Source organism: Helicoverpa zea, chromosome 8, assembly GCF_022581195.2.
Source record: "Helicoverpa zea isolate HzStark_Cry1AcR chromosome 8, ilHelZeax1.1, whole genome shotgun sequence".
In the NCBI taxonomy this organism is placed as follows: domain Eukaryota; kingdom Metazoa; phylum Arthropoda; class Insecta; order Lepidoptera; family Noctuidae; genus Helicoverpa; species Helicoverpa zea.
In genome coordinates this window covers 1,156,013-1,172,179 of record NC_061459.1, presented here as the reverse complement: position 1 = coordinate 1,172,179, position 16,167 = coordinate 1,156,013, and the positions used below count along the sequence as shown (strand labels likewise).

General features: G+C 35.7%; 1 protein-coding gene across 1 annotated transcript in view; it reads right to left on the bottom strand.

Annotated features, from left to right (window-relative positions):
• LOC124632712 (protein O-mannosyl-transferase TMTC1-like) overlaps nucleotides 1–16,167 on the bottom strand; it is a 107,127-nt gene that overhangs the window by 14,701 nt on the left and 76,259 nt on the right. The window contains exon 3 of the mRNA XM_047167659.1: nucleotides 506–683. Within this exon, the coding sequence (XP_047023615.1) occupies nucleotides 506–683 (178 nt within the window). The remainder of the gene's footprint in view (nucleotides 1–505; nucleotides 684–16,167) is intronic.

Here is a 16,167-nt window from a genome sequence, read left to right as displayed (position 1 = left end):
CAACAAAATGGTAGGTAATGTCTGTTTTTAAATAGCTCTGCAGTCTAGCGATTTATTTAATTTTGGAGCGATTTAGAACTAAAGTACTTTTGTTAGCTGCAAAAAGGATGATGAACTCATCCAGGTTTTTACAGGATAAAGAAATTTTACAAGTATAGTACCCCAATAGCTTCATCACATAGGATATAATATAAATCATACTTAAATGTACCTATATGTAATTTCAGATGCTTGGCTTAGAACCTAAATTGACACATTTTGATTATCAAGTAATTTCTCTGAAAACTTTTGGGTTTAATCACCCGGTACAACAGTAGTTAGCCATTCCACTGATACACAGGGCCGATTATTCAATCGCCAGATAACTTCTAATATAATAATTCCTGTTTGATTATTTGTCAGCTTTTGCATAGAAATTATGTTAAGCCGCCACATGTATTCCTCAGATAAAAATTGCGTTGAAAAATAGGCCCAAAATAAATTGAAACTTTAAGTATCCACTCACCGCCTCAGTATGTACAGGGTGCACCGCAAACAGCAACGCCGCGAGCGCTGCAAACGGTCTCTGCAACCGCGCTATTGTAACGCACGCTCGCGCAACCAGCGCGCAACATGCAGCGTGCAACGCAACATTGCATGCATGCCACCACCACGGTCGAAGACCCGCGAGGGCGTGGTTTAGCCTGTAACAAAGAAAGTTTTGGTTTATTTATAGGTTCTCATGAAGAGTTTTAACCCATTGTATGTCGGAGCAGAGATATACGCAAGACACAATTATTGATTTTCCATTGTTTTATAATTAGCACAATAAAATATATTTTTTTTATGTTAGAGCAAAAAATACAGGAGGTCATAAATCTGTTTCATATTTATAAGACACAATTTGATTTATATATATATACGGATAATTACTCATGCTTCATTAAGCATTAAACCAACGATCAAAACAGAGACTCAAACAAAACTAAGTATTGGCCATTAGCAGTAAAGTTAATAATTGTAAGTAGGTTTTTTCCTCGGCTTCTACCGTGTCCCAAAACTCATAAGACGTAACTATAGCCATCTCCAAGGTCAAAAAGCAGACCAAACATTTTGATCCATTTTACAGTGAAAATGTAACAAACAGACAAACTGACTTCCGTATTTAAATTGTTAGCAAGGATTCTATTCAATAATTAAGTATACAGAACCCTTGGTCTTTAGTTTTATGATTAATGACCCTTGTTTGTTTGTTCTAAAAGCCACAGCTATTCTCGACTCCTTAATTCAAGTTAAACTTTACCGTAACGAGGACCGTTGACGAAAGTTAATCAATAGTATGACCTTGAAGAAAAATGGAGAAAAAATTGGTTTGTTTAAACTTTAATATAGCAAAAGTTACTTAGTTTAATTGAGTTGTTAGAATTTTGTTTTTTGTTGAGTAATAGGTTCTGGTCTGAGGGTTGATATTGTTTGAAGGGGAATAAGTTTCAGTTTGTGTTTGGGCATTTTACAAGTTCGCTTTAAGTTTTAAGCTCACGAATTTCTTTAGGAATGGCAATAGTTTTTGTCTTCAAAATAAATAATGTAAAAGTTCATGAAACCCAGTTCAATCACTTTTTAAGATTATTAATAGAATAGTTTACGTAAAAATAAAGTACTGGTTTACTTTATTTAAAAAAACAATATAAATGAATTCTTCGTCCAATTATTTTGTCCACCATTACACTGAAAGGAAAAATTCCCGTAAACCTGAAACCTGCACTAAAGGTAAAACATTTAATCAATACATAGTGTATTGACACGCCATACAAAAGCGACGCAGACATACACTCGCCTATTTCCACGAAACGTTTTTCCAACAATATGTACGATACACATAGTGACCAATCTTGAAAAAATATTTCGCCTTGTATAATATTTTTTTATGAAAAAACCGCTGCTGGGGTTCCGTATCTGATGTTTTAATCAATTTCGTTTGTTTGTTTGACTTGAAGTTTGCAATATGTAATCAGATTTATGATACATAATGTTTTTGCAGTATTTTTTTTTTAATAAATAACCGACAAAAACTACACCTTAAACGTTGAAATCTACTGGTAAAAGTTAAATTCTACGTGAATCGCAAAATTTTAAATAACATCGATTGATGAAAAAAAATTACAACTTGCAATAGATTTTCTCTTATACCACTTTATGCCATGTGTCTTTATTACACACTAACCAATATTTATTTCCAATCATTTAGCCCAAAAACCATGAAAACTATGAAACTAATACGTCTTAAACAAAAAAAAAGCCAGCACATGATAGCAATATTATTTTTATTGCTATCACAAAACGATACAATCAGCTTTTATTGTTCCAGATTACACTGTAATCATAATGTGGCTTATATTGCGTAACTACTGTTGACATAGAGATTGCTTTGGTGGTAGTATTATTTTGTTTTACAACTAGCCGATTTTCCGCAGTTTCAGCCACGTCACGTGAGAACTACTGCCCGTTCCGGAATAAAATATAATTTATGTTAATCGGGAAGAGAGTAACTTTCCTACAGTGGAAGAAGTTTTCAAAGCGGTCCAGTAGTTTTGGAGACTTTGGGGTATAAACTTTTTTTTCTCTTTATTTTATTAGTATAGAAAAAACTTTAACTGCATGATCTAAGATCTAAGCTCTCTTTCCGTATATGCCCTAAGGTATCTGAAAAAGAACGAAACATTAGCCGCTGTGTTTCGTGGTTACAAACAATAGTAATTTTTTTTGTTAATTCCATTCCATGTGTGGAAAGTGGTAGTTGTTTCAGTAGAACACATGATACAGAAAAATACTTAGAAAACCTATAATCCTTAGTGCAAAAATCTCAACCACATCACTTAGGCTAAGAATATCTTCCCCATACATTTACTTACTTGCCAGGAAGTATACTCAATACCCCATACTTTACTTATGCACGTCCATAATGCCATAAATGAACTACGTGCTGGCACCTTTTTCCCTACAATTTACCATGCGACGTGTTTCTTATAAAAGGTGGGCAAAAATATACCTTTTTGTTACCCTGACACCTGTATGCCCAATAAATGGGTTATGTTTTGGTCCAAGCTTCTTTGTTAATTGTGGAGGGAAAGTGGTATTTAAATGAGATTTTTTTTGGAGTTCGTTTTGCTTATTAATTTTGTACGACATAAATATGATTGGCATAGGCATGGATTGCTGCGGCGTAGTCTTGAATACATCGTAATTTTATGTATGAATGTTCTATGTAGGTACAGTATTATGTATCTCAGATGATGTACCATATTATAATATGAAGACAAGCTTTTTTATAAATAATACGTATGGGCATCTACGTAGTTTCGACTTTCAAATAGCTATTAGTAACTAAACATTATCAGTAGAAACGCTATCAATTATTGAGGTCAAATTAACATTGTACATAAAATACCTACAGATATTAATTTACTAGTACCTGATGTATTTAGACTACAGGCACTTACACGGGTATAATTAGAGGATTATAACTGACCACAACGCGGTAATTACAAACATCAGATTAGCGGCTAATTGACAGATTATCGGTTCATAACTTTGTTACATTGTGTTACTGTTTGCAGACTATCGGAGTTGTAATACTGTGTACTTTGTCAGTAATAATTATGTTTAACCAGCTCCTGTGTGTAGCCTGATGCCTGTGTGAATTTGGTAGGTAAAAAATATTTTATAGTTAATTTACCGGTACCTCCATTTTTTCTGTTTCTGGAAAATACCCTAGACTATTTATGCATATATTTATTTAGATCATTTGAGGGTCAGTTTTTACGCGTTACGTAATAATGCGAAATGTCATCAAACTAAAACCAAACTTTATACTAAAAGTATTGCAAAACATGTCGAAAATATTTTTTTGCAAAATCTGCAATAAATTAAATAACTCATTTAAATAACTGATACAAACCACACCACATTTCACACAGCACCATAATTTCCCATATAAATACCAAGCCGTCATAATAAACGAAAGCGCGCACAATTTAATAGAACATTAATGAATTTCATGGGAGGCAAACATCACGAGTGCTCAACAACACCACTACACGGTGTGTTGTCTGCTATCAACATATTTCTCCCGTGATTTTATTAATTTACCTTCGCATTTAATTATCCCTTAAATTCTCGCTAATTTTGCGTATGTATTTAAAGTGTTATAACTGTACATGTAGAGATAGGAACTTTGGTTTTAAGTAGTTTAAACACACACATTTAAAGTTTAGAGTTTGAAATAATAACAGTGATTCATGCTAACTAGAATGGTGACTATTCCATGCTTACAAGAATAACACAATTCTAAAATGTTTAATTGTAAAATGTTTCAAACTTCTGTTTCTTTTAGTGTGGATGCCACTGAACCGAACAAAATAAGTAATTAACAACTTTTTGAGCTACATAATATATAGTGTAGATAAATACATATCTATAGGCATTTATATTCAACCTTTCTTCATACCAAGTTTCATCAAGGGTCATGCAACGATTTAACCATGAAAAGTGAAAAAGTAACATAGAATCACTTTCGTTTCATAATGTACTAGGTAAAGTACATTTAATGCAAAACTTATTAAAAAACAAAACCTTCTACATATTATTTACATTGCAATAATCACCTTTTTATTCAGCACAAACTTAAACGCCGCCTAAGTAACCAAACCACTCCCACTTGAAAGGGAGTTTTATTGCATTGGCAATACTGATCGGCGATAAATGCCAAGAGATCGACTGTCACCGGATCAGCGATATTCAGGATTTAATGAGCTTCGTGAGCTATTGGGTTTCAATAGTATCGGGGAATGTAAATACCAGTTGCATTTTGTGCATTGAAGATAGAAAGGGGTTCTTATTTTAGGTGGGAAGGTGATGAGTGATATTTGTAAATCATTTATTAGGTTGCAATTATAGTAGTGTACTAACTAAACCCCAAAAAATATCTAGACGTATTTATAAGACGACTCCTAATAGTGCGTTCTCCAACGGAATTTCCTCTCGCTTTTTGCGTTTGATGTGTACATTCTGAGCTACAAAAAACCTGTCGCGCAGTTTCACATGTCATCGTTTGAACCAATAGTTGTCAATTGTTTGCTGCCACCCGTACAATCTAGTAAAAAGCGAGCATACAACCCGCTAGTGTATAGCGCTTAAGGGCAAATCAATAGGTTATGTCCATAAGTGTAATATATTAGTAAGAACATAGATAACAACCACATAAGCATTTAGACCCATTGATCTCAAAAAATACAAGTTATCACACCAAATACCTTTACTTTAAAAGAAATAAAAGAAACCTTTACCCGAACCAAAAAAAAAAAACACAACTTCAGGCAACACAGCTAATTTGCCGCACTCGTCGAAATCACCGCAACTCAAAGCCATTCAGGTTCGTGAAAGTTTAATAGAAGGGAAAGGCTCGCGTGATGCCCGAGGTATTAATATTTCCTATTCGCTGACAACAGCTAGTAACTCTTTCATTGCAGCAATTAAGTCGGTTAGTTCAGTTTACCGATGTACTGCTTTGCGGCAAAATGATTTAAGTTTTTGTGGTCGTAGTGAATTTATTGAAGAAGCATTTGTGGTAATTTGACTTTCTTAAAATACGTGGGTTATGAAGATCCTTTTAAAAGTAACAGCCTGCAAATTGAAAACCTTTCTTACATAAATGGAGGCGTCAAATTGTAAACAAAGTTTTGATTCATATATGAAAAATAGAAAACTCGTAAGAAAACAGAACGATACAAACATTCGACTTGATCTCACTTGCATCGATTCCTTTTCACGTGAGACTATGCCTCTGATATTAGGTTATAGATAGCAAATACTGTATTTGGACGGGGTAGCATGTAAATAGTACACAACAACCAAAACAGATGCACAAAGTCTCAAAAAAAAAGAATAAAGGTTCAAACAAATTGAATTTTCTCATCTCAAAAAAAGTTTTCCAAAATAAAACGAGCCTAACCAAACCAACCCAAAACAATCAACGTCAACCAAGAAAAACATGTTTGATACAAAATCAATGTCCAATATAAAACAAAATGCTCAAACAAGGAAATCTCGAGAGCAATATTCTCGTAATTTAAAAGCGGGTAATAGAAAGGTATCCATTTTAGATCGGCAACTACAAACACGGGATACTAACGAAGCGACCCTTGATTGCTTTTTAATAGGGACCGGTATCAGGCAAGCAACGGACTCTAAAACCGATAGAGGTCCCATTTTGTTCGTTTTTTGATACGTGATCACGTGTTATTTTTTTTCAGTTTTAATATCTGTTCTTTTACGTGGAGGGTTATAATGAAAATTGTTGGAGAAAAATCTAATCCCCTTGGGTATTTTTTTCTGGTCGATTTTTTGTGAATAGCATTTTTATTGGATTTATTGTACAACATTCTATACTTATTCGATTTTCTTTTCACTGCATTTTCTTGTCAAAAACTTAAAATATCTTAAATACTCATTCAAAAATATATAAAAATTTTTTAAATACAATGGTAAAAAAACGAAACCCGATAACATTCCTTAAACCATTAATCGTATTATTTTTTTCCTAAACCCCTATTTCTTCAAGCACTAATAAAATAAATGTCCTACGTACAGACACATCCACAATTTACTAACGCTTCGGCTCGCCCGTTTTTCTGTGACGTCACAGTTTCCCTTTTCACGTACAATGAATTGCCTGTTCACGTCACGTCTTCAGTTTTTACAACGTTATTTTGTGTAGTTTAATTAATTTCAAGTTGGGGATTTATTTGGTGTTTGAATATGAATAAAATTTAAGGGGTATTTTAGATAACATTGATAAATATCAAGTGTCAGTGCTTTGATTGTACAGTTATAAGACTAGATAAACAAAGATGTATGTAGATGAATGCTTAGGTAACAAATCCTCGCTCAACAGGGGAATAAAAAAAAACATGTTTTTAAGTATGTCATTTCAAACTCTAGATCAAAACATAAATTCATTCAATATTGTTAAAACGATTTTTAAGTCACAAACACCCCAATATTACTATTCAAAACCAATTAAATTAAATACAATACAACAACCAATAATCAACCCGAACCATCAATAAAACCTCAAATCAATGAACATTACTTTAAAATATAATAATACGTTACGAGAACACACAAAAACACCATTACAAGTGAACAACGAACCGAAATGGCCACAGTTGACCATTTTGCACCGAACATTTACCGTAGCGAGGACCACTGTACAACATGGCTACCACAAAGAGGTATAAACAAAACAGTTTAAATGCCTGTGTCATTATAAAACATTTAGCGGCACGGAATATTACAATTTCAACGGAAATGATGTGCGCCGTTTACGTGTGTGTGTAATTAGGGGTGTCTATGTGTGTGTGTAGTGATATTTTTTAGATTGGTTCGTGATTTCTTTGAAGTCGAAGTTTTAATTTGATTGAACCTATGATTTTTGTACGATAGCATTTTATTTTATGATGCATTTTAAGTAAACAAAAATATGTAAATATGTATACTTTAACTGCTAAATATGCGCAATGTTTTTTGAAAGTTTTTAGTTTGACATAAGAACACTGAAAAACATGATAAATTCTAAATTCGACTCGATTGGCTTACAACTAAATTTATCAAAATGTGAAATCTTCATCCCTGATAACAACCAACAAGTCTTTTCGAAATTCCAATCCATAGCTCCAAAGGACAATGGGCACTTTGTATGGGATTTGGTACCCGCTCCAACAGTAACGTATGATATATCATTAGAAAGGTATTTACGTGAACAATAATAAAAACTATGGGGCTTGCCTCAATTAGCTGTCCGATCCGAGTAACGATAAAAATTAAATCGACATAGAAACAAGTATGTCATCCATATATGCAAATTCATTAAGAGGCATATGTCGTCAGTATAATAATTTTAAACTCAGTTAATAGACATCTTAAATTGTTTGAGATACACTCTATTATAATCTAAAGGTTGTAATAGTCTATGGAGTCATACTACGGAAACACAATCGTCATCTGATTTGACAAAAGTTCAAAACATTTCTGAAAACACAACTAATCATTTTAGTTACATACTATCTTTAAACATACTGGCTTCCATGTACCTACACATTATATGAAATAAAAAAAACCTGTTATTAAAACACGATAATCATTAAAAATTAATTGATTGTAAATACTGAAAGACTTTCATCAAATACATAAGCTATATTCTGCGTGAACTGCAAAGGTTTGCACACAGACTTTTTTTAAAGCAGTGGGCAGGCAAACATTCTAAGAAGGCCAAATTCTTGTTTTTTTGTTACTTTACCAGTTTTTATTCAATACAGTTGGATTTAAGAACTACATCTACGTTGATGATTTATGAACATTATACATTCTATTAGTCGATGTCACGCGAAATGGACAAGGAATTGGGACTAGTCGTCATAGTAAACATTTTTTGGCTTGCCAAGACCTACGCAATGGTACTAGAATCAACACTGTTGGACAGGGTACCAAAACGCCCATCGTCCTTTGACAGTACTAGAAAAAAGTTCCCTTCGCCTCGTGGGATCACCTATTCTCGATGAGTCCTTCACAAGTTATATTAACGAGAAAATTCAAAATTTTAATGATGTTTCAGAGAGATTATACAAAATCAGTATACATTCGGCCTTCACTTTGATTCGGTACTGTTGTTTTGGACCAAAATTTACTTATATTCTTCGCTCCTCACATATATGGAAGCACCCACAAGTTTTGGACAAAGTTGACCAAATTATCAGAAGCACCCTCACCTCCATCCTCAATGTGGCCTTGGACGATCGAGCCTGGCAGCAAGCTGCACTCCCAATACGCATGGGAGGTCTCGGCGTCCGCAAAATTTCAAGTGTTAGTTTACCGGCATTCCTCTCCTCGGTTCACGGTACTGATACATTACCCAGAAAGATATTGTCGTCTTCTGCACTGGTTGATGTTGAAGTACCGTGTTTGACCGATGCGCTGGATGCCTGGAAAATGGCTACTCCCAATATGGATTTGCCCGGCAACCGCTGCTCTCAGAGACAATGGGACGGGCCGCTCTGTAGCACTATACGGAATAATCTATTAAATACGTGTAATAGTGCTGCTGAGCGTGCCCGTTTGTTGGCTATGGGAGAGTGGGAGTCGGGCCTCTGGTTACAGGCGATCCCGTCATCTAGCATAGGCACTATGCTGGATGACACAACGTTCGGCATCGCTACATGCTTACGGTTAGGCGCTCCCTGTGTTGCTCCGCATCGCTGCCATTGCGGTGAAGCCGTCGACAGCCTCGGGCATCATGGTCTGTCGTGCTGCAGAAGCGCTGGTCGTATTGCACGGCATGCCAGCATTAACGACATTATCCGTCGTGCTCTTTCCACTGCCGGCGTGCCAGCCGTGTTAGAGCCTAATGGACTGGTACGTGACGATGGAAAGAGGCCAGATGGTATGACGTTGTTGCCATGGAAGTTGGGTAGGCCCTTGGTGTGGGATGCAACGTGCGTCGACACCCTGGCGCCATCGCATCTTCCCTGCACGGCAGGTCATGCTGGTGCGGCTGCTGCTTCTGCAGAGACCACCAAGCGGCGCAGGTATAGTAACCTTATTGGGAACTATACTTTTGAGCCGTTTGGGGTCGAAACGCTCGGACCGTGGGGCCCGAGTTCGCGGTTACTTTATAAGGACATCGCGAAAAGGCTTGTCGACGCTTCGCGTGACCAGAGGGCTGGCTTATTCTTCGGACAAAGAATTAGCATTGCCATTCAACGTGGCAATGCAGCCAGTCTTCTGGGCACGTTTCCGGAGGACAGTGATGCGGAGGAATACTTCGACGCCTGATCGATGCTCTTTTATATTTTATGTTTATATATATTTTGTATATAGTATTTTATTTTTAGTTGTGTATAAAGATAAGTAGTTTAAGTTTGTATATATGTATAGTGTGTACATTGTAGAAATAGATTATAAAAATAAATACCCTAATCATAATTAAAAAAAAAAAAACATGATATATGTATGTATTCAATCAAATTGTATCAATTAGTTACTGTCGATCCCAACGACAACTTGTTGCATCATATTAACAAATCAAAAAAATGATTTAGTAAGGACCAAAACCAGACCAATCAATCTAAAACCCCTTACACTCAACAGAAGCAATATCACAAATCATCTGATATCTGCATCTAGGAGTACAAGTGCCAGTCGAATATTGCTCACAACCAGCCGACCACTACAACTCGAGCTGCAGAAGCAAATCGCGATAGATTCGGACTTGACAATTATAATGGCAGAGGCGGGAATTGTTATCATTTAGGTAGTATTTTGCAAAAGGGTTTAAGAAGATCTTTTTTCGCTGGTTACGTTTTGCTGGTGGAAGAATATTTAGGGATACCATATAGGAGACAATCGTGTTTTAAGTAAAAAAGTTTGAAGTATCTTCTTTTATCATTATCATTTATAATTTTTGTGTGTAATTATTAAGTCACGGCTCGGATTACTAAATAAACGGGGCCCAATTAAATGGGCCTAAACATATTGGAATATGTAACGAAAGTTTATATGTTTGAAAGACGAAAGTTTGAATGGTTTTTAAAAAGTATTCAGCTTCTAGGAAAACTGAGCTGATTGAACTAGTGTTTACATAACGATTCTGTAATTTTAATTCTCTAAAGCTATGTTGTTATAAAATGGCAATGTTGCAACCTTTTAAATACAATATAAACAGCTTCCCTGTTCGTAAATTGTTCCTAAACGAAGGGGTAGACACACATATTTATTTCTTGTACCATTTTCCTCCCGAAACATATCATTGCGAATATCTCACAGTTTCGCTTCGGCTAAGGGATAAGAGACAGCGGTCGTGTTTACGACGACTTTAAGGCCCTTCTTATAAAAGGGAGGGTCGGCGCTCGTAACGTAGGACGCGAAATGGATGGGTGGGCGGATTTGTGATCATGGTGGTGCAGTTTGTTATGTTGCGACAAGAATGTGTAGAGGTTCTTACTTAACTAATAATTAGTTCTTATTTAAAAAAAATAAAAATAAAAATATTGTATATTCAGACGCCAAGGCCCATAAAATGTTAGTAATGTTAGTTATTTGAAATGGGTTCATTATTAAGGCATTGGAAAGTTTCTAATAAAATACTACAAATATTACTTTAAAAACTAAGTTGTCATCGATGAATCGATTTTTTATGTTTGTTTATTTTTAGACACGTAGGCAGGTTTCGTAGACTAGACAAGATTATTACTGAGACACCATTGGTACGAACAGAAATGAAAATCAATAAAGTCCGTAGTTTACGCAGCAACCTCGGCCAACTGGTTGTCATCGCTGATTGCTTTTTCAATTAAATTTCTGAACGCGATACATCGACGAGAACAATCGCTGTTAGACCAAATTGGATGGTGGCACAAATTTGTTTTGGGATTTAAGTACTTATTTTACTCGAGTAGAAAGCAATAGTGAGTTATTGTAACTACGTTTGTGTTGTTTAATTTGTTGAACTGATAAAAATAGAACTAACATTCAGAAATATGGTCTTAATAAGCTGTTTTAAAATCACACTATATCCCAAGTAAATTATGATCTGCACTGCCATTGAGCGTTCAGCGAGAGGAAGTGTCAGGCTTTTACTGTCTGGCCCACATTCGTTCCTTTCGGGGACCCTTTGTACCAGGGTCGTGGTAATTCTTTCGTTCAAACTCCTATGACTGTGGGACATTTAGAGCGTCCGTTAGTTCGCCGATGGTTTACTGACAATATTTAATTTCAAGTGTGAGTGAATAAAATGAAATCGCGAAGTGAGTCATATACCAGACACCTGGTAATTGTAATGTGCCTACTTCCATTTATCTCCATACAGATTCATGAGCCTAATATCACACTATCAGCCGAAAAAAAGTTTGTAGTGTGCGAAGTCTCTAAGGCCTAGATATATCGTGGTTTTAGTACAAATAAGGCCCACTTTAAGCAAACTAGAGCAAACAATTGTTGATGTAACATTATCAATGATTCACAATCACATAGCGATGCAGTATCGGTTTATTTATTCAACGGCACAACCGCTGTTGTCCATAATAAATGAAGTTTGTTGATGTCGAGATAATTATTGTTGTACAATGTGTTAATTTATTAATTCGTGTGTGTGCGACTTTATTATCTGTGTGTCTGTTTGTGATTGTGATTGTTGGGGTATTTGAGGTACTTAGCTTGTTTTGGAATCCATTTGGGAACTTAGAAACTAGAAACGTACCTATGTGTTCCGTATTCTAGAATCAACAAATTATGTATCCGACAACATAATATGACCAGGTTAATTTAGTGTTCCTAGATATTATGTTTCATGAAAGGAAGGTGAGCCAATGTGTAAATGAACATTCATATTATTTGTAAGCACACGTTTTTGTAATTAGCTGTAGCACTACATGTAGGTACAATATATTCAGGAATTAAATAAACTTATTGAAATGCACATTAAGATTAACTTTATGAACAACCCAATTTTCATTATCACTACATACCTAACAACCAATTAAAAACACTAAATAGTTATATTACCTTCAAACTCCAATATAAATATTATTCAATACAAAAACCCGAGTCAATATAACATAGCTCTAGTAGATATAAACTGGAAGAGCCGTCACTACGGCGACGGTTTCATTTATCAAGCGCGTCGTCTCAATGGAGATGATGGCTCAATGGCGTTTCTTTTTACTCCAATGTACTACGGACTGTCCTTTGAATGACACAATTAAACGGGTAGAGTGTAGACAAGATTTTTAAAATAATGAATCTTCACAATCTGAATGAATATACGTTTTATTTATTTATGTGTTCTGTCTAGCTTTTTTTCTACTACGTTGGGGTCAGTTTCCAGTACTTACTAAACGCAGATACTAAACCAGTGTTGTATAAGAAGTGATTGCCCATCAGATCTTCTTTCAAAAAAATATATAAATTCTTCACGTGTAAAATGTCTTGGAACTGACCTAAAGGACGCAGTGCTCTTAAAGAAACAAAAACATCTCTTCACTAGCGCAAGCAAAACAAAAAACAACACGTTCTATTTTCAAAAACAACATCTAAAAAAATAAACATAGGCAAAATGAACCAAACAAACGCGCCAAATAACTTATTATTATTGTCATCACATAAAACCTCGATGTGCGAGTCTACGAGTCTCACCAGTGAGGCGAGAACGGCTGACGCACTCAGAAACCCACTGAAAACGTAAACATACTGGTATTTACTGACAAAACAATTTTTCAAACGCCCAAAGTAAGCAGACTCCGCAAATGTTACCACTGTACAGTTTAATGTACAGATGATTGGCAGAAGATCCAATTGGAGGAAAAATTTTCTTACCAATGGGAAAATGGAATTAAAACTAATTAACAACCTTATTGAAACGTATCCAATACTAGTATTTTTTACGTTACTGAAAAATAGAACCACACTGCATCACTCCCGTCCCAAAAAAGTTGAATAATTTTTAACTGCCCAGCCGTCTCAAAGTAAACAGGACAAAGCTTAAAAAAATGATCGAACTGAGAACTCTTTGTTCTTGAAAGTCGTAACTTTTTCAATATAATTTCCTTAGCAAAGACGCACATTATTGAGATCCCATAAGAAATTAGTGCCACATTTAACCAAACATTCGTGTCCAAAATACAACTAATCGACGCATGATACAAGGTCATTCGCTACCAACTAGCAACAAAGTTCAAGCAATAAGTATAACTACTGTCTCCCGCCTGTCTCCTGTCACGCCAAGTTTTTTCCCAAAGCCAGTTCACTTGATAAACGAGCTTTGATTTCACGTGTCACTACAGCCTAGAGTGACAGAAGACATCGCGTCGAACGGAACGTATAACCTATATCTTATATTTAATGTTGGTACTTTTTTAGTTATTCTATTGATCAGCTGTGTCAAGTTAGATAGCGGGGTCTTTGAAATTGATGTCAGAAATGCTAAGTATTGTTTTATATGATACGGAGCTAGCAAGGAGTTTCGGTTTCACTATGTAGTTACCCAGTTGGGTTGAGAAGTTCGGATATGTAGTTTCTGCATGTAACACTCTGGTACTCACCTGCATCTGATTAGACTGAAAGCTGACCCCAACATAGTTGTGAAATTATGAGGTAGGCATATGATGATATGGGGTATATAAACAGAAGGATAGCTTAATGTTAAACAATTATCACTGCCTCTGGATACCCGTAATATCAAAAAATTGGACGCATGGTTTAAAGATTATATTAATTCGGTGATAGTCCACTACAGTATTGATGGCAAAACTTTTATGAGAAACACACAATTACTTATTGCTAACCACTTAAGTGATCTAATATACTGAGACAATCTCAAACACAAGTCGTTATAGTTCGGCCATTCAGAGAATGCGTTCCTGACACGTCGCGATTGAACTGACGACGTAACTACATTCATTGATTATTGATATAATAATGTTGTTTTAATGCTCCTCAATTGTTAAAACGGTAAACAACCAGCAAAAATATTTTTATCGTAACTGCAACGCCATTGCAAAGTTACGTCGTCAGTTCAATCGCGACGTGTCAGGAACGCATTCTCTGAATGGCCGAACTATAATTCTCAACACAACTCCTCTTTTGTTATTTGACAAAATATTTAAAAAACATTCGCCAAGACACATACCTACCTATAAAAATAAAAGCGACACTATTTCATTGCGCGTTTATATTTACGTAACAAAATTACAGTGTCATACGTCTCTGACATCAGTGAATGTCGTATAAATATTTCAGGCGGGTAACTTCAGAATCTTGTCCCTGCGGTGTGAACAAACTTCTTGGTCGTACTAGTGGAGTGTTTAAGTTATCACTGGCGGAGGCGTTTATTGGGAGAGTGAATTATGTGTACTTGGATTTGATTAAAAAATAAATCCTTGGGTTTAGGTGGTCGGAATTACCTGTTTGTGTTGGTTTAAGTTCTTTGTTTGTGATGAAGAATTAGTAGCAAACGATGGCATACAAACACAGATTACCATTATCATAGATATAACCCATAACCCAATATCAAATCAAACTTCTTGTAGTAAATTACTCTCCCTTATTTTTTTTGATATTATGAACTGCGCAAAATATGTCGCGAACGACCAAATTATTGTTCATCATTGAAGTACCTGCCTTAATCAAACTTCAGACAGAAACAGAAAAACCGGCCAAGTGCGAGTCGGACTCGTGCACGAAGGGTTCCGTAAATTACAGTTAAATCAACCTATCTCAAAAACTATAAGAGATACTTTGATCAAACCAAAAATCGTTGAAAGAGTTAATTAGCATGCATCACCTCTATTTTTTTTAGAATTTTATACCCCGTAGTTATAAAAATAGAGGGGGGGGGACATACTTTTTACGACTTTGAGAGCTGATATCTCAAAAACCGTTCACTTTAAGAAAAATGTTTTTTAGAAAACTTTATATCATTTTAAAAGACCTTTCCATTGATACCCCACACGGGTATGTACATCGAAAAAAAAAATTTCATCCCTCAGTTACATGTATGGGGGGCCCCACCCCCAATTCTTTTTTTTACTATTTAGTGTCATATTTTTGTAGCGGTTCATACAACACATATTCCCATCAAATTTCATCACTGTAGTACTTATAGTTTCCGAGTAAATCGGCTGTGACAGACGGACAGACGGACAGACGGACAGACGGACATGACGAAACTATAAGGGTTCCGTTTTTGCCATTTTGGCTACGGAACCCTAAAAACCTGGCAAAAACAACTACATGACATAAACTGCATTTGCACCAAAACAGATCAAATCAAATCAAAAGTCATTTATTCGAATTAGGCTGCAAAACAGTATTTTTCGAACGTCAGAAATCTACAAAAGACAGCCCCCAAAACGCCCACCCTTCACCACTTCCTATGTGATTTTGCTGGCTAACTGTCTCGCCCCACTCGCCAGCACCAAGACAGTGACTACCCAGTAAGTAAACGCAGCACGGTACAAGAGCACGCGTAATTACGCACACAATGGTGACATTAAAGCCGAGACCAGCGCTTATTAAAAAAGAACAAAGCTTTCTGTTCTGAGATTCTGAAACTGAGAATTATTCTCATTTTTATTATTG